General features: G+C 45.8%; 1 protein-coding gene across 2 annotated transcripts; it reads left to right on the forward strand.

Annotated features, from left to right (window-relative positions):
- Positions 1-3679: 3679 nt before the first annotated feature.
- Positions 3680-24238, forward strand: LOC136434046 (dihydropyrimidinase-like). Of its 2 annotated transcripts, XM_066426713.1 has the most exons (13): positions 3680-3890; positions 9013-9162; positions 16639-16746; positions 17252-17336; positions 18100-18236; positions 18866-19055; positions 19465-19621; positions 20365-20442; positions 21142-21367; positions 21899-22009; positions 22535-22641; positions 23065-23179; positions 23942-24238. In XM_066426713.1, exons 1-13 carry the CDS (start codon positions 3789-3791, stop codon positions 24119-24121), a joined length of 1746 nt encoding a protein of 581 aa, XP_066282810.1. In that variant the 5' UTR covers positions 3680-3788; the 3' UTR covers positions 24122-24238. The 2 variants fall into 2 exon arrangements, with proteins under 2 accessions (XP_066282810.1, XP_066282812.1); XM_066426715.1 differs by lacking the exon at positions 20365-20442.
- Positions 24239-25544: the final 1306 nt, after the last annotated feature.

Genomic DNA, 25544 nt, shown 5'->3' on the forward strand with positions numbered 1-25544 from the left:
CGCACCTCGACGAGGATCCCACCATGATGGAACTTGAGAGCGCCCTTAAGGTCTTGAAAAGCGGTAAGGCACCTGGGAGTGATGGTATACCTCCAGAACTTCTCAAGCTTGATGTTACCGTTTTAAAGGAACTGTTGCTTGACCTGCTGCTCTCGTGTTGGCACGAAGGTCACGTCCCACAAGATCTGAAGGACGCAAAACTGGTGACCCTCTTTAAAAACAAAGGGTCCAGACAGGTCTGCGACAACTATAGAGCCATCGCCCTGCTCAGTTTGGTTGGCAAGCTCTTTGCTCGGGTATTCCTGAAGAGATTGCAGGTCCTTGCTGAAAGAATTTACCCTGAATCTCAGTGCGGATTTCGAAAGGATCGTTCTACCATAGATATGATCTTTACTTTCCGCCTCCTCCAGGAAAAGTGCATCGAGCAAAACAAACCGTTGCTGGCTGTGTTTGTGGACCTATGTAAAGCGTTCGATTCTGTCAGCCGTGAAGGCTTGTACCTGGTCCTAAGTAAGATAGGATGTCCTACCAAACTCTTAGCCATCATCAAGGCTTTCCACGATGGGATGTCAGCCTGCGTAGACTTTGAAGGTGATGTGTCTCAACCCTTTGCAGTGAACTGCGGGGTTAAACAGGGATGCGTGCTGGCGCCGACCTTGTTTGGCATCCTGTTGTCCACCCTCCTATGGATTGCCTTCCCGCTCCCCAACGGCATCGCTGTCAGCACCAGGAGTGATGGAGGTCTTTTCAACATTGCTCGCCTCAGGGCAAAGACGAAAACCATCACAGTCCTGTTACGCGAACTTATGTTTGCCGATGACGCTGCGTTGTGCTCACACAGTGAAGCAGAGCTACAGGGCATGTGTGACGGGTTCAACAACGCCTGCTATAAATTCGGGCAGACAATCAGCGTGAAGAAGACAGTTGCCTTTTCCACGAATGCACCCCCTCCGCACATTACCATAAATGAGACTACCCTCAACACAGTGGAGGACTTCCGCTACCTTGGTTCCACGGCCTCATCCTCAGGAAATCTCAACCGTGAAGTCGACACCCGAATCGGTCAGGCCGCCAACCTCTTCGGGAAACTGAAGAGCCGTGCGTGGGACAACAAGTATCTTACGATCCACACCAAGGTGCGAATATACCTGTCATGTGTTCTGTCTGCTCTGCTTTATGGTAGCGAAGCCTGGGCATCTCATGCCCATGTTGAAAGGAAACTTAACAGCTTCCATCTCAGGTGTCTCCGGAAGATCTGCGGGGTCACATGGTCCGACAAAGTCCCTAACCTGGAGATCCTTAGAAGATGCGGCACCACTAGTCTGTACCCAATCCTGAAAAAGCGCAGGCTGCGCTGGTTGGGTCATGTCTCCCGCATGGACCACTCGCGCCTACCACACCAGGTATTGTACGGTCAACTTGCAGATGGCAAACGTGACAGGGGACGCCCCAAGCTCCGCTTTGTCGACGTCTGCAAGCGGGACCTAAAACTCTTCAACATTGCCGCGGACTGGGAGCACTTAGCTCCAGACCGCTCTGCATGGCGGCACAAAATCCACCAAGGTGCGAAAAAACTGGAACTGGACTTGGAACTTAACGAGTTTGCCAGAAGGCAAAAGAGACACACACCATGCCAAACAACAGCTTTCATCTGCGCTGTTTGTGGCAAACACTGCAAGAGTAAAGCTGGACTCGTCGCCCACGGACGAGCCCACCGACGCTGAACTGATCGTCCGGCAGGATGAAAAGGAACTGATGATGACTAACATGGGCCAATTATCATCAGCCTGAGAACTGTCTGTTACCATGGTGTTGGATGGTGTGATGACTGGTTTCCATAGTGACAGAGAATCCTGGGCTCCTATTGGATGGATTTTCGTAGTGGTTCTCTCAAGTTAGAGGTGAATGACCACAGGCTCTCGGGAGGAGGCCTCAAAAGCCCCGGACAGCGAGAGACTGGCTATTCCTATGGCGAACACGTCGAGATGATCATTGTGCTGTAGTTTACATGTTAGCTGCTAGAGGTCGCTTGTAGACCAAAGGCTCACCGTATTACTCTCAAAGCAGAGGTTGGTGGGGAAGATTGTGACCGTTTTATCATATACCTCGTTTTTGTCCGTGGGGAGAGCAGACAAAATAGGGGCATATGATAAAACGGTCACAATCTTCCCCATCAACCTCTGCTTGAAGAGTACACCATATCCCTTTATACTGTATTTGCAGGGTGGATATTTCCTTTGGCTAATTAAAGACGTGCGTGCGTTACCTAAAGCAGAGGACATATGATACGTCTTATTTGAGATTCTGCGGATTTCTAAGTCACTGACTTTGTTTGCTGCATTACTTTCTCCTTTGTAGCCGAAACACGAAGTCTGGATTTGTTTTCACGGTGACTTCCTTCTTGACACGGTCACACACGGTAGTGTTTGGTGTCAACATCTACTGACCTACTTTTGAGTATCAGAAAAGAAAAATGGAAAGTTACTGTAATTCTTAATTTGTTAACGGTCGCGTAATTTTTGCTACTTAAACGGCTACTAGCCAACCGTTAATATTTCATTATCGTAAATCATTTGACCACTTGGGACATGACAGTGATGTTTGTTCCCACTGTTAAAATTGAACGCAGTGAACTACTCACTTTTCCCTAAACCGCTACAATCAACCGCAATATTAAATGGATTTACAGTATTTGGCCTACTATGCTAAGGGAAGACCTTGTTTAATTTTTTCTCAGTAAAATAAGCCATCACCGTTCACAGCACGCATAACAATACAAGTACAGTCTTCCTTTTTTGCCTGTGGCCTTTTCTAGCATTACGCACATTCATGATTGTGCCTTCAAATTACAATGCACAAATGGCGCGTTCTGAATTTTTTTCGTCACAGGCATGGCTGGGCGCAATATTTGTGGATACGTTGTAATTGATAATCCTGCAATCTAGTATATCTACCATATTTAGTTTCCCGCCAAATCCAGCGACAAGTACCCCCATGTCTTTCCGGTCCCGTCTCACGTTACACTTCCGCCTCCCACGGATGGAGACAGGGCGGCAATAAATTACTTTAATGGGTGTCATCAAACATTCATTTATCTTGGCCTTTCACGTGAAAAAAAGAATATCTGGCTTGGCATGAACTGTCATCTAAGTTGGAAAATTACATAATAAGAAATGGAGAAAAATCACGTATCCACAGCGTTTGGGTCAGACAGCTTTTGAAGACGGGGTGATTTGGTCGAAAATTCTGGTAAGTCAAATTCCTTGAGTTGGAGTATAGTTTATTTATCATTATGAATATCTGGCTTGATGCAGTAATTTATACGCTATGTATATCACATATCCTCGTATCAGAAGTCTGATGAATGCCTACAATATATGAGAAGAAAATCAATTGAACATGTTTACATGGCGTACTGTCTGTGTGAATCTCATTATAGCTTTCTTTACAAAACTTGTCTGATTTGGAAATGGGGGTGGAGTTTTCGCACTAGATTGATCATCTCTCATTAAACATTATCCATAAAACTAATTTGTCTGCCCGCTAATTTGTAATCCCGGGTGAAACGACCGAAAAGAGCAACGCCCTCCGCCTCTGACGATCTGCGCTCTGATTGGTCCGCGTCACCGCCCTGCGTTCTCATTGACCTGGAAACGTCCCGCCGGTGCGCCAGCCGAACAACCGGAGCCCTCCCTACTCTCACCGGCCGCTTAGTCTCGAATTGGCGGTAAAACCGGCGTGTGAAACCGTTTACCTGTGGACTGTTTATCGTGGTACGGACCGCAGCCATGCCTGTTGCTAACCGCCTGCTGGTGAAGGGAGGGAGAGTGGTGAATGACGACTGCACCGTGGAAGCGGACGTGTACATCGAAGACGGAGTCATCGCACAGGTAAGGCAAATATGGTGGGAGGGGTGGGCGCCAGATAGCAGATATATCTTCCGAGTCCTCTCTACCGTAGCCACTACGTATAGGATACACGTACAGTCCCAGAAATGCAGATATAGTGGAAAGATATCCCCGCAGAGATTTCATATTGTAGAAAGCGCTCACAGATTTTCTCCTTTCGGTCATGGCTTGTTGCTATAATCCCTACCGGACCGAACGACCGCGCTGCTCGGCGTTGTCTTCCAACAATGCCAACAATGATAGTCGAGACGACACGCTAACCCCACGGGGATCGCTCGGTCTTCGAGTGGACATTGTGAGGGGACAATGGTGACGCTTTTCAGACACGCAGCCCTACATAGAACTGTCAGGGATACGATTAGATGTTCTCTGGAAAGGTCTGGCAGCACGCATCTGCTTGGAGGTGTGGTTATGATCGTTATACAACGTGTGGATGTCTACACTCGAACTCGTACCCAAACAATGGCAGTGTGTCACAGGTGTGTGATTCAGTTGGACGGTTACAACATAATTTGGTAGTCTCTAATCTCCAAGCAGATGTTGGGGGCTAAATCTTCACGTTTTTCCTAGCTGCCCTTTCCGTGTCAAATTACCTCCTAGTACGGTGTGTTGGGAGAATAATTTGGCAAACCCCAAATATGTAATTCTGCCTATAACCAGCTAATTCCTTTGGCAAATTATTCTCTGTATTTCCGTCTATGAAGGTTAGACATTCAGGTAATAAGATACACAAGGTAATAGTTACTCAAGCAACTGGGTAAACTAGCGATATTATAATGTCCTTGGATAAACCAACGTTGGAATTTTCCAAATATTATCCAGATTCTTGAGTAAATGCTCCGTGTTTGTTTATCTATTCAGCAACGCAAGTATATAGAGCCTGGTAGAGAAAGAGACTAGTAAACAGTGCAGTTCTTAGAAAAGCTAGATACTAGAGAGCCTCTGCGTTGAACAAAAAAAATCGCGATGCTCTAAATGAAGCGTTATAACCGTGTTCGTCTCGGCCACTCTCTCCATCGAAACCCGATCGCCTGAAAATCAACTCAAGTCTGACAACAACCCGCCCAGATCGACAGGGGTCAGTAGATGCGCTAGCCTACAGAGCAGGCTCCTCAGCGGGCGTTTTAATACTGCTCTTTGTGCTGATTACGTATTGTTTTCTGATTGCTACCGTGAATCGACTGATGTTCGTGCAAATGTTGTTGACAATAGGAGCTTCAGAACACAGCGCATGCATCAGAAGTAAAATTAGAATTTCAAACGCCCGTCGCGGTGCCTGTTATTGAGGCTATGTCTACATAAGCAAGGTTTATATCAACACACTAGATTACTAGTATTGTTGACAACAGATGGTTCACAACACAGTAAGAATCACCGCAAAATACTTAGCACATAGATCAGACAAAACAACAATATCAAAATCCCTGGGGCGATGTCTGCTTTGGAGGCTACTTAAGTACACAAACGCTCGCCTCGAGTCATTTTTATATCAACACACTAAGAAAACACTGTTGACGGCAGAAACAATGGTACGGACACAGTACATTGTCACAGATCAGGAAAAAAACAATGAACATTGAACAAACACCCATGGTGGTGCATTAGAGGCGAAATTGGTACACAAACGCGCCGATTTGAGTTTATATTTGATAGCCTCTACCAGGCCTTGCTACGGATTGTAGAATTCGGCAAAAAAAGTTCAATAATTGGCTAGGAGAACCAGTCCACGGGAAGGTTAGCACTCCCTCCTGCAAACGAAAACCCGGTGTCCTGAGAAGCCTGCCTCGTGTTGCCATCCACCCCGACCCGGTGTTTATATTGCAATCTTTATCGACACAACAAAAGTACAGCGACTCTCGTAAGGTCTACTTAATCTATACATACATACATGCAAACAAACAAATAGGTGCATACGAAAGAGTTTTTTTACATACAATTATATGGGATAGGGCAACATATTGAAATTTAGCGTGTCGTATACTTATACATTACTTGTTCTTATGTCCAAACATTCTTTGATGTATGTACCTATCTGTACACAGTAAGGATTGTCACCTCTCAATATGTAATCAAATCTATCAACAGAATGGAGCATATTGAATTCACTTGAACAAGTGGAAATAAATGTGAACAGCTTAGAGCGTTTATCCGCATATCTTTATATCGCGGCGTGTGTTTGTCTACAAACTGCGGTCCAACCCGCCCAATATCAACCTGTTAAACCGCTGAAATAACCTGTCAAAACTAACACCAGGGGCGCTCGAGTGCGCCGGGGTAATTACACGCTTATCAAAATTAAACTGGTCTGTTAGGAGTTGGTCTCAGGAGCGTTGTACGTCCGAAACTGCCGTTTAGTGAATGAAACACTAGGATTCAAAACAGTTGCTGCTCAGCTCTCTTTTAGCCTGGGCGCCAGGCTGTTTCCAGGCTCTACACAGGTCAACTCCGCGGCTCTAGCCTAGGGCCAACATGCCCACAATACACCTAGCAACAGTTGCTACTAGTATGTAAGAGCAGGTTTCTAATAGTAATGGCTCCACCCCTAGAATTGTTTCTATTGTTGTATCGAACATTTATGGAAAGTTTCATACTTTTTTATCAGAATTTGAACAATTTTTGCACCAATCGCCTAGACTACAAGGAAATTCTACAACAGCCACCTACTAGTACATACACAGAGTATGGTATACCCTAATACCGAACAATAGATTAGATTCTTCATTTTTCTTTCTTCACATCTTCTTCTTTGACTTTGGAATTGACTTTGGAATTCTAAGACATAAGTATCCGTTTTCCGGAATATTTTTGTTTGCAATTTACGGCATATGGACGAAAATTGATGCGCGCGCGGATGTTATCCATACAATCAAATCAGCACGGCCTAAGAAAATGGCCGAAGGGAGCGTGCAACCGAGGCTACCACTCAGGTCTCTCCGTGGTCGGCCTAGAGCAGGAATTGGAATTGGTTTGTTGAATTGTTGCCAAATACGCCCACATACCGCAGCCGCAATTTGGCGTAAGATAGGTTCACTCCGGCCCGTGTAGGGAGTGCTAGCCTCCATAACAGGCTCTCTGGGCGCTTTTGCGGGGGCTGGCTTAAGGTATGGTCCAGGTCGTTGGCAGCACTTTTTGGGTGGCTTAAAAATACTACTTAATGTTATGTATGGCTCGTGATTTTTTTTCTCAAAGTACCTTTGTGCAATGCGATAATTTATGCAAAATTTTATGACGTCACGATGACGTAATCAAAAAGTACAGGCCACGCCCCTCTTTTTGTACAAAAGTGGTTCCCCCTTCCTAACGATTCAATGTACAATGCTAATATTTTGAGGAAGGATATACGATAGTGATTTAGTTCAATTGACGGGCTCTTTTTAAGATATCTTTTCAATTTTTTTTTGGTGATTTTTTTTTTCAAGATTTTTTTTAGGGATACCATCTCCTATGGGCCCTCCCTACTCTACGCAACATGTTCCGGGCTGGCTGCACAAACGACCCATTACAAAAAGAAGTCACCAGCAAAAGCCCCCCCCCCCCCCCCCCAAAATAGCCCAGAGAGTCTGGTATGGAGGCTAAGGGAGTGCGACCTTATAGCGAGCTCCAGATGTATGAGTGAAGCTTGTACATGTCGACGCGGACCCATGACGCATACCGTAGGCCCGTGTCGTGTTGACTTGTGAAACGCACACGCTGACCCGCCCATACCTCGGACGTGTCGGGAGCACACAGATGGCATTTATCAACCTGCAAGGAAAATGTTACTGCAAAATGTTAATTGTAGCCTCCAAGCAGATGTTGGGTGGCCGATCGTAACGTTTTCTGACTGCCGGGCTTCTCTGACAGCCATTCGACATTACGATCTTCAATCCAACTCTCCAAAGAGGTTGGTGGAGAAGATTGTGACCTTTTTTAAGTTTTATCATATGCCCCGTTTTCTGTCGGCACTCTCCACCAACAATCATATGATGAAAATGTGACAATCGTCTCCACCAACCTCTGCTTGGAGAGTACTTCAACCCAACATCTGCTTGGTTTGCCAACATTTTCCTATCCTTTCCACTAGAGAGTGACCAAAGATTTGTTAGAACGAGCAAAAATGTTTATGTAAAGAACGATTTTTTTAACGTTTTGTTTGCTTTGTTGTCTTTTAAATCATACTATTACACCTTGCATCATACTCCAAATGAAGTCACACAAATCCAAGTTTGGTCGCTGCACGGTCGCTCAGCGATCGCCCTCTATTGGAAAGGGGGCTTTATGTATTTTGTACTTTTTAGCGGTGCGCGTTTGTTTCATGTTCTCTTCGCCTTATGATAACATCTGCTCGGAGATCATTGATAAAGATACGTGTACAACTTTCACAATACTCGTAATATCCTACAGACAGTGTAACTGAAGTCACCATTGCGTCATACAAACTAAAGCCCCTGCCACACTTGTGCGTATATACACGCCCGCATGAGTTGCGTATTAACATGTTTTGGTCAAGATTGAGTTTTCAGCCCAAGAAGTCATTCCCTTGGTTCGATAACTATGCTGCACAACGGTGGGTCAACGCCGAATACAACGTCTTCCCCGCAATCTTACCTTAAACCTAGGAAATGTTAATGCGCAACTCATACGCACTTGAATATACGTACAAGTGTGACAGGGCCCTAGCGCCGGACCCCGAAAATTACCGCTGCGCTGACTCATGCCTATCCTCCTAGAGAGTTATAAATAATTCATTGCCCCACATTCAATCAACGATCATCCATCTAATTGCTGCTGTATGTTTTCTATTCGTTATGGCAGCCATTGGAATCTACACAATATTAGACACAACACTATGTTCCTCAATATCATTAGTATTTTGCGTCAACGCCTGACGAATCATCAAATATTATTTTCATGATATGTTAATTCTTATTGTATTATAATAAATAGATAAATAAAAGTTGTGCTCTTGTACTCATATTTCATGTGCGCATGTTTATCTAGTATATTACTGTAAAGACATGTACAGTGATTTTGTAGAATTAGAACGAATAGTGGAATCAATCTTGAAGGCATTGTTATTCTATAGATGTACATGCTTAATTACCGTTGTCTGTTCTTCCCACAGGTGGGGACGAAGCTGGCCACCCCGGGGGGAGCGCGCGTGCTGGACGCCGCGGGGAAACTGGTGCTGCCCGGGGGGGTCGACACCAACGTGCACTTCCAGGAGCCGGGGGCGGGCTGCATCACCGCAGACGACTTCTACACCGGCACCAAGGTATCAATGGCAACTAACGTATCTCCATGACAACTAACGCGTCGCTATGACAATCACCACGTATGCATAACAACCTTTGACAATTATTACATACCCATGACAACCACCACGTAACTATAATAACCACCACACTGCCATAGCAACCAACATATTACCACGACAACCATCATGTAACCATGGCAATTATTGCATTTCCATGGCAACCGCCACGTAACCATGACAACCCTTTGGCAATTATTACATATCCATGACAACCACCACGTAACTATAATAACCACCACACTGCCATAGCAACCAACATATTACCATGACAACAAACACATAACCCGGCAGCCAACATGTAACCACGACAACCAACAAGTAACCATGGCAACCTATATGTAAATATCTCAGAAGGGAAAGTGGCTTTAATTGCAGATATTGAATGTTTCCATGGTTAAGGGCGACGTTCAAATACAGGCAACCGAATCTGATGTTGGTATGATATGCTTACTAAAAACCCTCGATAGCGCCCCAGTATTGGATCTCTTCCTTCCGTGGAGATAAAATGACATCATTTCCAATCAAAAATCTCGTGACGGCGCGCCCATGACTCAGTCTGTGTGGTCGCCCTTCCCCGTCTGTGATATTTCAATCTCCAGGCCGCTCGGCGGCTGTTAGGAGAGAAGATCGGGCATGATGCGGTGTGACCGCGGGAAGATTAGATTATCTCGCCCTGCACACGGCTAATCTGTCCCTCCGGCGATAACGACTTCATTCACCCCGCCGGTTTGTAACTCACCCTTGATCTCCCTTGGCGCATGAGTTACTGTAAATGCAGAAATGTTCGCGGTGATTATATGTTCGCGGTTTCCGCGGCGACCGTTTCACCGCGATTTTTTCCCGATAATGTAGCAGTATGTGAGTATAGTGCTGCCGTGAACTTAAAAGCACCGCGAACACGCCATTTTGTCCTTAGCGCGAAATAAAAACCACGCGAACTTAAATGCATTATACAGTATAGTCCCTACCAGACTAACTACGCCGGCTATAGGCCTAGGGACAATATTTGAGGGGAATTCAAGTTGGCAACCACAGAGTTTCATTTGCAGGCGCAGTTCCAGTTATTAGCCTGACTCTCCTGGCCAATCATCCTTTGTTTTGCCGAATTCTAAGATCCGTATCCCCGTAGGAAGGCCTGGTGGAGCCGCGTGAGTTATAGTGTAGGTCGGACGGCTCTTATTCGGACGTGACCTCACGAAAAACGAAAAGAAAGTTATGGGGTAAAATCCCACTTTATCATTGGGATGGGGACAATGGTGGCGACTGTGCAGATAATGCGCATGAAAGTTGTCTGTGTCGGGACTCGGTAGAAGGAATGTTCAACTTCAAGAAAAAGAGCTCCTTGGTAAAAGTTATGATAGAAGCAAAATAAAGGTAGGTTCAAAATTTTTAGGAAATATGACTTATACGAATCAAATCCGTTTCCATATAGTTTTCCAGATGGGTCACATAATTTTCCAAAAGAGTTGGCTGGCCAAATAAGGCCAGCTGGGCAGATTTTTCACCCAATTTGGCGGATGTTTACAATTTTTGCTGCCATCAAAGGAGTTTGACATCTGCTTTGAGACCGCTGCAAGCCGCCACCGCTAAAACCGCATGAATGAATTTTCCGTTCCCACGATCTGTAACTTCGTTTCCATTCGGATCACGGCGAAGGGCGTGTCTGCGGGTCAAAGGTCGAAAGGTGAACGACCTGGGGACTGTTGACTTCCCGCCTTCCCGCTGAGTGACATTCAGACCCGCCGGAGTCATTTCCTCAAGTCTGACATTTTCGCGCCCTTTATTGTGCCTTCCTAGCAGGCCCCTGTGTTGGGCTGTAGCATACCAACTACACAACTACGTCGAGAAGAGGGACGTAAAAAATCCCGGACAAAACTACCCCTCTCGATCGAAGCCTCTGCTTGGAGAAAAAGCTAAGGGAGAATATTTGCCAGGGGACTTCAGCCACCATAAGGTTCCATTTGCAGGCGCACTAGTCTGTGCGGTGTAACTGTTGGTACACTTAATAAAAGTAATTAGCTCATTTTCTGAACAAAGGCAGTAGCTTTGCAGTTGAGATCATTTAAGCCATAAATGAATTAGCGCACAGTCAGACGCGCCCTGTTTACTTTTCCTCACAGACTGTACGCGGTCAGCCAGTGTAATAGTCTCTACCAGACTAACCGCGCCGGCTATAGGGAGAACATTTGCCGGGGGACTTTGGCCATGGAGGGTAACATTCGCAGCCGCAATATTGGACCCTCTCTCCGTAGCCGACTCCCTTCATACAAGTGACTCTATTTTGGCCAATTTCTACAATTTTCCTAGCGACCCGCGGAGGATGGTAAAGCCCACAGTGTATTAGTAGGTTATAGTCTGGTAGAGACTAAACGTAACGTTTCAGATCTGAAGCGTGCACTGATCTGCTGGCAAGTCTTATGGCAAAGAGGAGCAATCAGAACACGGGAACAAGCAGAACACAATTAGACGAGAAAAACGATATATCAAAACGCCGGAGCCTATCATGAGGCCTATCATTCTCGGTATTTCGCCTGTTGTTGTAATATTTGGTGCTCTTTTCTAGTCTTGTACTTTTATCGGTTCGCCTTCTACCAGCCGGATCCTTACATCTGCTTGGAGATTAGGCGATGGAGTCTAGCAGAGGCCTGACGTGAAACGAACTGTTGATAGATGCCAAGTACAACAGAAGAACCCACTTCAGTTCAGTTTACTGTACTGCTAGCGCGTGTAGGACATGGGGGTAAATATTATGGGAACAAACACAAGGTTTAGTCGCGGAGTTTATTTGTGGACGGAGGTGTATTTGTTAAGCCTAATGATGAGTTTCCGGCCTTGTTGTGGCCCGTGTTCCCGAGTCTGTGACCCGTGGCTCGGGAGGAATGGGGAACAGAACAAGAGCGACCGACCCGTGTCAGACTTCCCGGGTGACAGCCTTTCTTCTTTCTTGGCTGACTGGCTGGCTGGCTGAAAGCACCCTCTGTTGACAACGCAGCCGGTCTGCTGGCTAAATGTAACCTCCAATCAGATTTGGGATGGTTTAAAGTGCTGTTGGTGGTGTTTACGTTTTTCAGAGAGATTGCATGGTTTTACAGACACTCTGCTGGTTGCAAAAAGCCATTATTCTTAGCCTCCGTTGCAGTCCTTTTCCCCGCAGCGTTTTTTTTTTCAATTTTTTTTTTTTGGGGGGGGGGGGGGCGCCGCGTATCTGCTTGGGATCCCGTATCCGACGTGCCTCTGTGTCCGCTATAGACCCTGTGTCTGCCGCTGGGGAAGCAGCAGATCCCAAGCAGATACGCGGCGCCCCCCCCCCCCCCCCCCCAAAAAAAAATTGAAAAAAAAACGCTGCGGGGAAAAGGACTGCAACGGAGGCTACATTTTTCTACGCAAATGCAAACCCGCGTCCTATGAAAGCGTGAGTTGTAAGATGGGGTCTGCCGCACGGTAGGAGAATATAAACAGTGCGTTATCGCCAGAAAAAAGATGTACGAAACACCACCAAATACGCTCAAAACAAGCCCAACTGCTACATCCGCTTGGAAATTAGGCTTACTCGGTTAGAACAAGATAGAGAACAGGCTCCCTGGGAATTTCAAGCCAGTCTACAACCTGATAAGAAAACGCAATCGGCGTCCGTTTAGTTATACCTGCCTAGTTAGTTATAATCGTTGTCTAAATTTAGAACAAACAGCGCACCCAGCTATCGCGGATTATCATCGCGGTTTCCGCAAACGCTTTTTGATCACCTCCCATGCATTTTGGCAGAAAGAAGAGCCATAGATTCATAGATCAAGCTTCCTCCCACCCCAGCTGCGCACAACGGCATGTTTGTTCTCTTTTCATTTTAACTTCCTCGTGAATACGCACACACGAATCAGGCGTTCTGAGGACCCGACATCCCTCACTCCGAACAAACGCCTTTTCGGGGATCCGAACTGGTTCAGCCATATACGTTATCAGGACTATTTTATAAGTACAGTCATTCTTCTCGGACACAGCATCATGAGCATGCCTTCACGATGCTCGCTCTTCGAATTTTCTATATAAAAAATGACAATAGATCTATTTTATGTTCCTTTGTTGCTTTAAATGGTTAGACACCCCGTCCGTCTCATCTATATCTTGCTTTATTTGCTTATCGACTTTCCCCTATTTTGTTGATTTAAAAAGAAATGTTTATTTCTAATATTCATGATTATGCGTGATAAAAGTATACATGCCCCCGCACGCGTGCTACTATTGAGAGTAGAACCCAAGCGTTTGTTGTCAATAGTTCGGAAGCGAGAGTAAGAGACAAAGCTCTGGCTTTAGGGACAACAACAGAAACATTAGTGATGACTACAGAGGACGGGGCGGTTAGTCCTTCCCGCCAATAGTGAATGGAACACCTGCTTATGCAAATGAGGGGATGAAAGGTCCGGTTTATCCACTGTCTGTCCTCTCATCTGTGACATGATCTATTCAGACGTCTGGCGCGCCTTTTGTGTGCATTGTGTTGTCTCCAAGCAGAAGTATGGCTAACGGTGGTTTGCAGTGTATTGTCGTTGGTTCGTTGCCGGAAGAATAAAACGCACCAGAAGACGAACAAATGGAGCGAAAAGACGTGCAAAAAATGATAACAAATAATTAAAACAAGAGCTTTTAAAAAAAGCTGGCGTTTCGGCTACGTTTATAAGTGTGAATTGTCTTTTCCCTTTACTTGAAGTAAAATCTGCCAGAGGAAGTCACTCAAGGGCTGTTCAGTCTATAAGAAAAATTGTCATTTTGGGAAATGAGTACTGTTTTAATAGAGAAAGGCAGATTGGGGAAAGCAATTTTGAAGTTACGTCACTTAACTTAAGTGCTTTTGAAAAAGCTGGTCTTGGCCTACAACTTGTGCTTATTTGTAAAATGTATAATAGGCTCATTATAAAAGCTATCAATGTAATTATGTACATGGCACGCAATAAAACATAAAATTTGAAAAAGCACCATTGAATCATCAGCACTATGGTAATTAAGTGAAATAGAAGTTCATAACAGCTAAGGTTCTATCTAAAATGACTACCAAATGTCAAACAAATCAACAGCTACCGTATTTCTTCTAATAAAGGACGCACCCCAAATAAAGTGCGCACCCCCGATTTGGGCTTCACCGCAACCCCAATCACGCCAGCTGAGATACTTCACAGAAAAACCTTAATAAAGTGCGCACCCCCCATCTGCCGCTGTCGCTCGGCGCGTCTCCAAGATGTGACCACGCCCCGGTATTCGGCACGCTATGAAGTCCTGGTGTCTTTCTTAATCGTTCCATTTTCAAGGAATTTTCGGGAAAACATTACCATTATTTGGGGTCAACACTTAACCCTCTACTCCGCTCAAATTTTGAGTAAAACGTTTTGAAGTTTAAACGTCACGCTGCTGAGAACCTCGCGCCAGGATATCTGACAAACTCCCTTGATATTGAAGGACCAGACGACGATCCGCTTGATTTCTACCGGGCTAGTCAAAGACAAACGTGTAAAACGCATTTTGAGATAAAAATAAAAGTTCGTCTCTCGGCATTTATGCCGCAAAATACAGCGTTGCATTGACGAAATCATTTCATTTCGATCACCCGCCGCCATATTGTTCAAATCCTGCTGCCCCAAGATGCATTTCGCGTGTTACGTAATCATCATCACATGATCGCATTACGCGTCTCTGATTGGTTATTGCTGCAGCTGAAGGCGGGAATATTGCAGACGAAGTGCATCATGGGGCAGCAGAATCGCGGTCTAAGTTTTTTCTTTGTCTGAAATGTTACACATGAAAACGCAATAAAAACGCGGTTTTATCGACTACATAGCAACATTATGGTGAAGAAAATGTAAAACCAAAAGATGTTTTCGGGAAAGCATACATTTATTTGCCGATTGATGGTGGCTTTTGCGTAATTTTAGCGATCAATGAACCCGGAAGTGTGCCGAAAGCGGCGTGGGTTTTCGCGTTTTATCCGTCAAAACAAAAACAAAACTCCCGCTGAAGCGAACTCCCATATGAAAATTCCCATAGTTTTGTGCCGAGGGGCGCCACTTTCCACGTCCGTGTTGTCTGAATGAAGTCGATACTGAACAATGGAGCATTTGCTACTGTAACAAAGAATCGCTGTTTTGCAAACAACATCAAGAGCCTCTGTTTACATCGGGGATAGAAGTTTAGTGGCGAGTGTTTTGCAAGAATCATCTTACCGCGCATAGGAGCCGCTGCACGGTATTTTCCATTACAATGAACAGAAAAATTCGAATGCCGGGTTTGGAATCTATGAAGTCCTGTTCATAAGACAAAGGCCTTGTATATATTAAATGAATATTTAAAAATAACAAATATAAAATATTTCTTTATTTATTAATGAAAAAAATGATATTCATAAATATGATATTGATAGATTAATATAATATCAATATATATTTTTGATATTCAATATCTAAAAAGAAAAAAAAAATCCATGCACGGAGACGAACCCGGATCTTCTGGGTCCGAAGTGCTTGGCGTTGCCAGATCGGCCAAGCTGCGGTACATAACTATTTACTCTGGACGTAATGCTATAACCTCACTATATGGTATCATTTATGCCGATTTTTGCTCGTTTTCTTGACGAAATCATTTTTTTTCTTCTGCAATCTTGTGGAATAGATGTAATATGGTCATTTTTCAGGATATTAAAGTCCGAAACCACAATGCAATGATATTTCCGAACAGTTGTAGCATTTACATGCGGTCGCCGTCCTGTGTCACATGCAAATCTGGCGTGCCTGCCTTTTCCTGCTCTCTTGCCATATAAGGCAACGGCTATACAAGGATTTGAGAACGTATTGCCATATAAGGTCTTATTGTGTGCGACACAGTGTTGAACCAAGCATGCATGCTTGAAGGTAAAAGCCAGGACATTGCGTTTCGGTGCGAAAGCACCGAAACGCAAAAAAGACAGGAAAGACGGAGGGCTATTTCCTCGCATTCCAGAATTTGCGGTAAATTCTAAAAAGTCTCAGGGGAATTCGATGTCTGGGATACTGGAGCAATTTATACATGTCTCTCTAGTATTTTCAAGAGCCAAGAAGGGTCGTTTTGGTGTGGAAATGTTGATCTCTTTTTCATGTCAACTTCTCGCACACTTTTCTTATGATTGATGCAAGTATCATAATCATTGTGATTGTCTTTCTGTGATGCGGCTATTGTCACCTGTTGGTCCTAGGCTCTACCAGCCTCCGCGGGTCGCTGGGAAAATAGTAGAAATTGGCCAAATAGAGAAGGGAGTCGGCTACGGAGAGAGGGTCAAATATGCAACCCTAGCGGCTGCGAATGAAACCCTCCATGGCCAAAGTCCCCCGGCAAATGTTCTCCCTGTAGCCGGCGCGGTTAGTCTGGTTGAGACTATGTTGGTCCATCCTTCATGCTTTGTTTTCCATCAATGCGCAGGCGGCCTTGGCCGGAGGCACCACGCTCGTGGCGGGGTTCGCGGTGCAGGACAAGGACGAGTCGCTAGAGGACGCCTTTGAGCGGTGGAAGGCTCAGGGGAACGAGAAGGTAAGCAAGCGAGAACGGTTGTCACGCTTCAATGACCTAACTTTTATGTAAAAACTACCGGTGCTCTGTAATTGTCGTAGTATCAGATTGTATCATATATTTTCTGGTAAAGGAAGACGCTGATTTTGCCAACTCCAGATGTGTGATGAAAAAAACCCACAAAACTTTAAACGTACAAAACAATCATTCTCAGTCACTAAAAAAGTAATGATAGAGGATTCTATCAGAAACGTTTGGCTTTATTTTCTATTACGTAATGTTCTAGCTGAATGTCCAACTTTCGTAAAGATCTTTAAACCTGTTTAAAAGCTCCTTACACATAACATCTGCTCAGAGATTAGAATATCGCAGCTGTGTAGATATTTCGCCGGTCTACATCTGCAAAGACTGATTTGTGAAATTCCGTTTTTTGGAAGCGGACTAGAGAATAGACTGAAAAATCCATGCTTATTACTTGTGCTGATATAGTTAAATTTATATGACATCATCATTGTTCTTTACATAGTCATGCTGCGGCTTCACCCTTCACGGCAATGTGACGTCATGGGACGACGCCACTTCCGGCGAGCTGAAGAATCTGGTCAACAAAGGTGCGTACTTCCGGTCTATCGAAAGTAAGGTTGAAGAATAAACTTGAACTGGCCCCAAAGAAACTTTTCCTGAAAGCGTCGCTAAAAATAACAGCAAGGTGTCAAGGTGGTCTCGTGGTTAGGGTTCTAGATTTGGATTCTTATCAGACCTCAATATTGTGTCATTTGGAAAGGCACTATTTCCGCACTCCAGGCAGTTGAAAATTAGTATCTAGCTTCGGTTAGGGACGTCCTCTTGGATGTGACGTGAAGCCGGAAGTCCCGTGTTTGAGGAGAGCCACACCTCGAGCACGTTAAAGAACCCACCACACTTATTGATAAGAGTACGAATCCTTCCCGGCGTGAGTGGATCAAACAGCACCGCTCTTACGCAGCTGGTACTGGCACCAGCCTGGAGTCCAGCCTTCTTAGCTCCAGCGGGGTAGCAGCGTTGGAAGCGGACCAAAGCTAACAAGGCTGGGCTCCAGGCTAGATTATCACGTCTAAAGGCTAACTAAATTCTTCTCGGGTCCCCGCCGGGCCCCAAATTAGCCCGGTAGCCGCAAGGTGTCCCATGGGGCCACGTAGGGGTCACGCCCGAATGTGCCAAATAACAGCCCGGAAACTACCCGGCAAGGCCCTTTTTTCCAATTGGCACCGAACCATAACGCAGCTTGCACCTTTATGTAATAGTGTACAAACCAGGTACATCACGTCGAAAGGCGGTTTACCGGTTATATTACACAACCATGTAACGATTTTGACGAGAATGTCTTATCCTCAGGTGTGACGTCCTTTAAGACGTCGATGGCGGCGGAGACGCGGCTGAGTGACGCGCAGCTGCTTGAGATGTTCGGCAGGTGTAAGGAGCTGGGCGCGCTGCCCGTGGTGCACGCAGAGAACGCGGACATCATCAGACAGGTACGGAGCGCCAGACTCTCGCGAGATTCTCACAATATTCTCGCGAGATTCTCACGAGGTTCTCGCGAGATTCTCACGAGGTTCTCGCGAGATTCTCACGAGGTTCTCGCGAGATTCTCACGAGGTTCTCGCGAGGTTCTCGCGAGGTTCTCACGAGATTCTCACGAGATTCTCACATTCTCATGGGATTCTCATAAGAGTGTTACGAGATTCTCAATTTACTATCCTGTGCATGATGCTGGTCCAGTTGTGACGAGACGTTAGGGATTTGAATGTTGTCAAAATTTGAAAGTCAGATATATCTGTAGCTATGTATCTTGAAACTTTCCAGTACTTTTTAAAAACAACATTGGAATACATGGCTTCCAACATGGTTCCTGTAAAATCTGGAAAATGAACAAAATTTACCAAGCTGACGGCAACCAATAGTGTTAGTTTGTCTCCTTTTCAGTACGTGATAAGGGATGAGACTTAGATTCTGACATCAAAGTGAATCGGACTTTGCACCAATCCTTCGGCCTTCCTCAAGGTGAATGACCCACTACGTATACGTTGGACACGTAACCTCAGAGAGCTATGGGTCAAGGTTGGTATGAGCCATTGTAATCCCGGTTGTTGTTTGCCGTTAGATGGAGCGGAGGTTGGCGGGGCAGGGCGTGACCGGGCCCGAGGGCTGCGTGCTCAGCCGCCCGGAGGAGGCCGAGACCGAGGCCGTCTTCAGAGCCATCAACCTCGCGCATGCGGTCAACGCACCCCTGTATATTCAACCAATCACAGGCCGGCCCGCTGCTGACGTCATCGCCGCGGCCAGGAAAAGCGGTGAGTAAAAAGTGGTTCGTCATTACACGGAACTGCCAGTCTAGTAGTTGCTGGGGCCAGGGAGTCAATTGCGTATGAATTCATTCTTTTTGTCTCATTTTCAAAGGTCACGCTTGAATCAGGACCTAGGCGTTATTGTTATAAACCGATTGGGACTGAAGTCCTTTTAGTGGGAGAATAGTTATACACTCATTACGTTAAAGAACCTCCTTATCGATACAAAGTAGGGGTGCGTCCCGCTTTGTGATCAGTTCATTACGCACCTAGTACTTACCAACAAGTTAGAGGTTATTTACTTGCTGTACGTTACAGATTCACACAGCTCAATGTACGAGGTCTGACTCAGTTTAGGCCCTTTCTGTGCCCTACTCACGTACTTAGCATGACTGTTTCATTTCGGCCCGTGCAGGAAAGCTCGTGTTCGGCGAGGTGACGTCAGCCAGCGTGGCCGTGGACGGGTCGCACTGCTGGGACGCGGACTGGAGGCACGCCGCGGGTTACGTCACGGAACCGCCTCTGCGCGCTGACGCCAACACCCCCGCGCACCTCACCAACCTGCTGGCCAAGTAAGCACGTTTGTCTGTTTTTGTTTATCTGTTTGTTTGTTGTTGTTACGGGTGGCCGATCCGGATGGACGCCAGCTACCCTCACCAGCCGGCTGGCCAAGAAAGTACTCTCCAAGCAGAGCATGGGTTTCGGCTGGTGTTTGACGTGTTTTTAGGCGTTTTTGTCGGGCTTTCTACTTTGTCATCTTTTTTTTTGTCTAGCCAACCCAACCCTTGCTCTGCTTGGGAGTACAAGAAAGCTGCTCTGTTACCAGTTTGTTTCCTTCGCCAAGATGTTGTGTTTTGGTGCCGTCTGTATGTGGGTGTGTTTGTGGGCGGGTGTATGTGTTTATATGTGTGTGCGTGTTTGGACAGAACTGCTCAAGAAGCTGCGTATGGATCTCAACTAACTCCACGAAGACTTGCCTCGTGGCTTCTTTTTTAGCAAGAAAAAGTCTTCATCAACACCGCTAACACTCTTCCCCACCAATAGCTGACGATGTCCTCATAGATCTAGATATGCGTTAGAAGCCAAACTAATGGTCACGAAAACACAATTCTAATATCCAAGCAGATGTAGACATGCAAAATCGTAACATTTTCTCAAGCTCACAGTTCCCGGAGCACTGGGCCTTTCCACCGGTGGCCCCCCATGTCTACTGTCCTGGCCCACTGATTCTGTCTTGGACGACGGAACGATTTTGCCACCGGAAGATCTGCTTGGAGATTAACATAACCCGTCGTTGTCCCGTTTATCCCACTAGCGGGGACCTGCAATGCTTAGCCAGCGCGGACCGCACCTACAGCTCGGAACAGAAGGCGGGCGGGAGTAAGGCGCAAACGTGAGCAGTGTGTGCTGCATGCGGGGGGCTTGGCTTGCTCAGTCCTGACTGTGTGTTCACCTCTAGTTAGGCTTATGCGGTGTGCTTTTACCCACAGGACGCAGTGGCGTAGTAGCTATAGCTCGCTCTAATACTAAGGCCACACCAATTTATTTCCACATTTTCAACTAAGAATATAATGAAACGACAACGTCAAACAGAAACCTGCGAGGGCTACTTGAAGCTGACATCCCTGAAACTTCTGCTCGGGATTGGTTTTCATGATGATTTTCTGGTTTGTAATCATGTTTTTTGGGAGATCCAGGAACCGACAAATTAGATAAATTGGTGTGGCCTTATCCTAATTTCTTGTCAAATTACACCCTCCCTTTCCTCTAACACTTAGTGTAATCCAGTGCGCTCAGACCTGTAGCCAAGAAGAAGCTAGATCACGGTTTGAAGTGTCCATGAATTGTGTGATACATTGTGGATAACAGGTCAAAGTTGAAAGCCCCTGGCCCTTCTTGATGTTGACGTATTGACCACAATGCATTTCACTGCACATGCGCATTTCAAACCGTGAACTAGCATATTCGTTCTAACACCGTTTTGACCCTCATTCACAAACTTGGGACAATAATGCGTCTAAAACGACCCTTACAACACACACATTTGGAACTGAAACGTCTAACACGTCTCCGGTGTTCTCCCTCCGTCCAGCGGTGACCTTCAGGTGTGCGGCAGCGGCGACGCGACCTTGAACGCCGAGCAGAAGGCGCTGGGCAAGGACGACTTCCGGGTCATCCCGCGCGGGGTCAACGGCGCAGAGGACAGGATGGCGGTGCTCTGGGAGACCGCGGTGCACGCCGGGATGATGGACGAGAACCAGTTCGTGGCTGCGACCAGCAGCAACGCCGCCAAGCTTCTCAACATGTACCCCAAGAAGGTGAGATTACGTCTTCAAGACATCTTGTAGCGTGCGCAGTCAGATAAAAAAGGTTATTGATTGATTGATAGTCCAGCGGTTAGTGACCCTGCCTTAGCTTTGGACTAAGAGGTTGCTTACCCGACATGCACGCTACTGGAAAGGGTCACAAGTCCTTAGAATGGGACTGGGACGTTGAGCCGTGGTCCACTGTTCGTTTTGCGTATCTAGGGGGGTTTTAAAAACTATACATAACGTCTGAAGTGGAAGAATAGCTCTTCAGTGAGCTAAACTGCATCACATTTTTTACTCTTTTCCAGCCTTACCCTAGCTCTGTAAGATGATAGACAGGGGTTTTACATGACCAACCCATGATGGAAATTTGCACTTACTCAAATTTTCGTTCACGCTGGAGTCAACCAAAAATTTGGGCAAGTCCAAATTTCCATTAGTATGTGTTGATCATGTTAAGTTTGATTCTCATTCGTCCTGTCATTTACCAACACGGATGAACTTTCACGCTAAGATGGATATTATGTGTGTGTTTCCCAGGGCCGGATTGACGTCGGTTCAGACGGGGACCTCGTGGTGTGGGACCCCGCCGCCTCCAGAACCATCTCCGCCAAGACGCACCACCAGGCCGTGGACTTCAACATATTCGAGGTAGGAACGGATTTAATCACCTTTAACGAAAATTCGTTTCAGGCTTAAGCACGATAATAGACTGGGAGTCCTTGCCACAAAGTGCAGCAGGGGCATCCACACATGATAGCTTTAAACAACACTTGCAACTAGATGTTCAAAGGTTAGGCCTGAAGTGAAAGGTCGTTCAATGTAATATAACCAGCTGCTTCTGCGCTGCGTGCCTGCGAAGTAGGTGTGTTGCGCCGAAGGGCAGTTATACAGATACTTACATGACTAGTACTGAAAGATGGTTTTAGGAAAGTTTTCCTCAGTAACATTTAACAGTTTGTGACGTCTGTCAGCTCAAGATGAGATGAACATGATGACATCTGTTCAAGACGATAGGAAGAAAAAGAATCAGAATTATTTCAGAATGTGAAGTTTAACTTAATGGACATTCACTAGTCACATTCTGAATGCATACGTTAATTTATAGAACATTGGATGGTCAGTATTGGTTGTAATAAACAATAAACGTTCGCATTTACGTGTTGACCTTATTAGGGCATGGTGTGTCATGGCGTCGCCCTATCGGTTGTGGTTGGCGGGAAGGTCGTTATAGAGGAGGGGCGGATTCTGGCCGCGGCGGGGGCGGGAAAATTCGTCCCCAGGTAAGCAGGAGTCCCTCACTCCCTCATTCAAAGTTTGTCCTCCTCCTCCTTCTGTCTTTATTACTCTTTTACTCTTCTTTCTTCTGTCATTGTCTGTTTTATGCTAAGGTCACATGGTCAAACCGGGGCCCGGTCGCATTTTTTTAACGTTTTGTCTGTTTTGTTGTCATTTATGTCACGCTTGTCGTTCCCGAAAATTTCCCGGCCGGGGGCCCGTTTGGAAATGTGACTTTGTATCGTCTACAAGAGAACTACAACGTCAAACAATGACGTTAAGTACTACCAGTGTTTATGTAAGTGTTAGTTTAGCACTTGAGCTCCCTCTCCGTCATTCATAAACATCATCTTTATTCGTAGATTTAGCTCTAGATCTTTAAACAAAGGTTTGACCACATCCTGCTTGTGTGCTTGTGACATTCCCAGGGAGCCGTTCGGTAACTACACGTACGGCCGCATCGCCACCAGGGACAGGCTGCAGAAGCCCGACAAGGTGACCCGGGACCCGTACACAGGGCCCGTTTCAGAGCCCGTGCAGACGGTAGGCAGTCTCTGTTGATTTCCTTACTCTACAAGCAGAGCATGGGTTTCGGCTTTCTACTTTGTCATCTTTTTTTGTGTTTAGCCAACCCGTTGGCTAGACCAAAAAAAAAGATGACAAAGTAGAAAGCCCGACATAAACGCCTAAAACACGTCAAAAACCAACCGAAACCCATGCTCTGCTTGGAGAGTAGATTTCCTAGCAGATGTTGGGGGGCACAATCGTGATGGTTTCTGACTAACTGAAAAAATCTGAGCGCACTGTTCCCGAGTATCTACAGACGCGCATGCAGAGAGGAGTACATCTTGTAGAAATGGTGTTGTTGCCTTGGGAGCTCAGCGATTGGATATCGGTGTCTGTCAGAAATCGTCACAATTTTGTCCCCCAAAGATCTGCTTTGAGATCATTCTCTGCACGTTCTCTTTCTCAATTGACAAAATCAGGGACAAAGACATGGAAAAGGACGAGAACTTCGTGGCACTACGCACAAGCTTTACAAGTTCTTTTGATAACACTATAACCGAACAAACAAATCCACCTATCTTGTTGTTTAGATTTTAAATTTTGATCGATGATTTGGCCTTCATCAGGCAGACTGACGACTCACTTCTGACACGTGATCTAAGAAACGTGACGTCATTAGGTCAAAAGTGCACGGAAGTCTGTATCAGCCTCCGTCCCGGTTGAGTGATGGTTGATGGACTCTGAAAACCTGTAATGACTTTTTTTATGTAACTCTTTTCTGTCTCATGTCCCCTGCAGACGGACGGGTTCGGCAGGCAGGAGTCCGCCCGCGCGTCACGTGACCTGCACCAGTCCAGCTTCAGCCTATCAGAGATGGCGCCGGAGCTGCCGGAAGTGGAGGAGGTCAGGTCACCGCGCAGCCGCCCTAGCACGCGGGTCATCAACCCCCCGGGCGGTCGGTCCACGGCACTATGGTAGAGGGGCAAACGTGCAGCTCAACATTTTAACATTCTAACTTTCCAAGTGGACGTTCGTCTGCGGCCTGTTTCTCTGTAGCTCTTGCGTCATGTTTTAAAGCAAACTATCTGTTACAAAGACCACTTTGCAGACGTGCAGCAGAAAATGCCGCAAAATGCCGTTCGGAAACAAGCCGATGCCGCACGTCTGCTTGGAGTCGTGCTCATGTAAAAGTGAAATTTTTCCCAGTGTGTCTTACATGTATAAGTCTTCACCTGACTCCTGCATTGGCTGAAAAATATTAGTAGTTTTCCAGCAAGGGTAGAAATGTCTCGTAGTCATGTAGTCGGACCGCGTTCTTGGCAGATTTCATAGATATGTGTAATAGTAGTAAACGGAACTATCGTAGGTTGCTTTGGGCGGTGATGTTTATTTTCCTATATATACGTGATGAAGTGCCTAACCGTGTCGCTTAACTTACCAAAGTCGTACCGGCTACCCCGGAGGAACTGCAATGGTTAAAAAGGATACTGGACCAATCGTAGTTGTGATATTAACTCAGTAACCATTCAGGAACGTACATTCCCTTGTTCGTGAGCTATGCCTGTTGTCTTTCCTATACTCAGAATATGGAAGTAATGATCAATGCCTTACGAGAGAAAATTATAACGTTTTTCCGGTCAGTTTTCATGCTCCCTCCTCCCTATCTTCTGGTCATCTCCAAGCAGATGTTGGTTGGTTGAATCGTTACGTTTTCCTAGCTGCCATCGAAGACACAGAAAAGGGCAGCTATATATAGAAAAACGTAACGAGTTAGCCTCCCCAACATCTGCTTGGAGATTAGCCTTCTTGCTCCAGGTCTGTATTGGTTATGGGACTAGGCAACAAGGTTGAGGTGGACTTTATATTACCAGCTTTGCGATGATATCCTGTACGCGTTTGTGTTGTCACATATATACATGTGTGAAAAGGTTATATTACGTTATTGTAGTCATTGGTCTGTGATCGGGGTCGAACGCTAAGACGTGTTCGCTGTAGACGTGAATTTTAAATATTTTTTCATGCGGTCGGTGATACATGTATATATGTACGCAGCAATACTAGATAGGTTATATATGAGTTGCAATGGAAATAAACATGGGGTGTGCAAGTGAAAACTACGTAATATCATATCTCCTAGATTTGTGTGAGTGTGAATCTGCGTGTGTGTGTGTGTTCGTTAGTGTGTGTACGTGTATGTGTGCATCTGTGTAGCTGTCTGTATGTGTGTGTGTGTGTGTGTGTGAGTGTGTCATGGCGTGCGTGTGTGTGAGAGTGTTTGTTTGTGTGAGTGTATGTGACTGTGTGTGTGTGAGAGAGAGAGAGTGTGTGTTCGTGTGTGTGTGCATCTGTGTGGCTGCCTATATGTATGTATGTGTGTGTGTGTGTGTGTGTGCGCGCGTGC

Source organism: Branchiostoma lanceolatum, chromosome 4, assembly GCF_035083965.1.
Source record: "Branchiostoma lanceolatum isolate klBraLanc5 chromosome 4, klBraLanc5.hap2, whole genome shotgun sequence".
Taxonomy (NCBI): Eukaryota; Metazoa; Chordata; class Leptocardii; order Amphioxiformes; family Branchiostomatidae; genus Branchiostoma; species Branchiostoma lanceolatum.

Excerpts from the sequence above, each read along its gene's own strand:
- LOC136434046 (XM_066426713.1), top strand. The coding sequence starts at position 3,789 with ATGCCTGTTGCTAACCGCCTGCTGGTGAAGGGAGGGAGAGTGGTGAAT. Across the intron at positions 9,163-16,638 it reads ACTTCTACACCGGCACCAAG|GCGGCCTTGGCCGGAGGCAC; the intron begins GTATCAATGGCA and ends ATCAATGCGCAG. Across the intron at positions 23,180-23,941 it reads TTTCAGAGCCCGTGCAGACG|ACGGACGGGTTCGGCAGGCA; the intron begins GTAGGCAGTCTC and ends TGTCCCCTGCAG.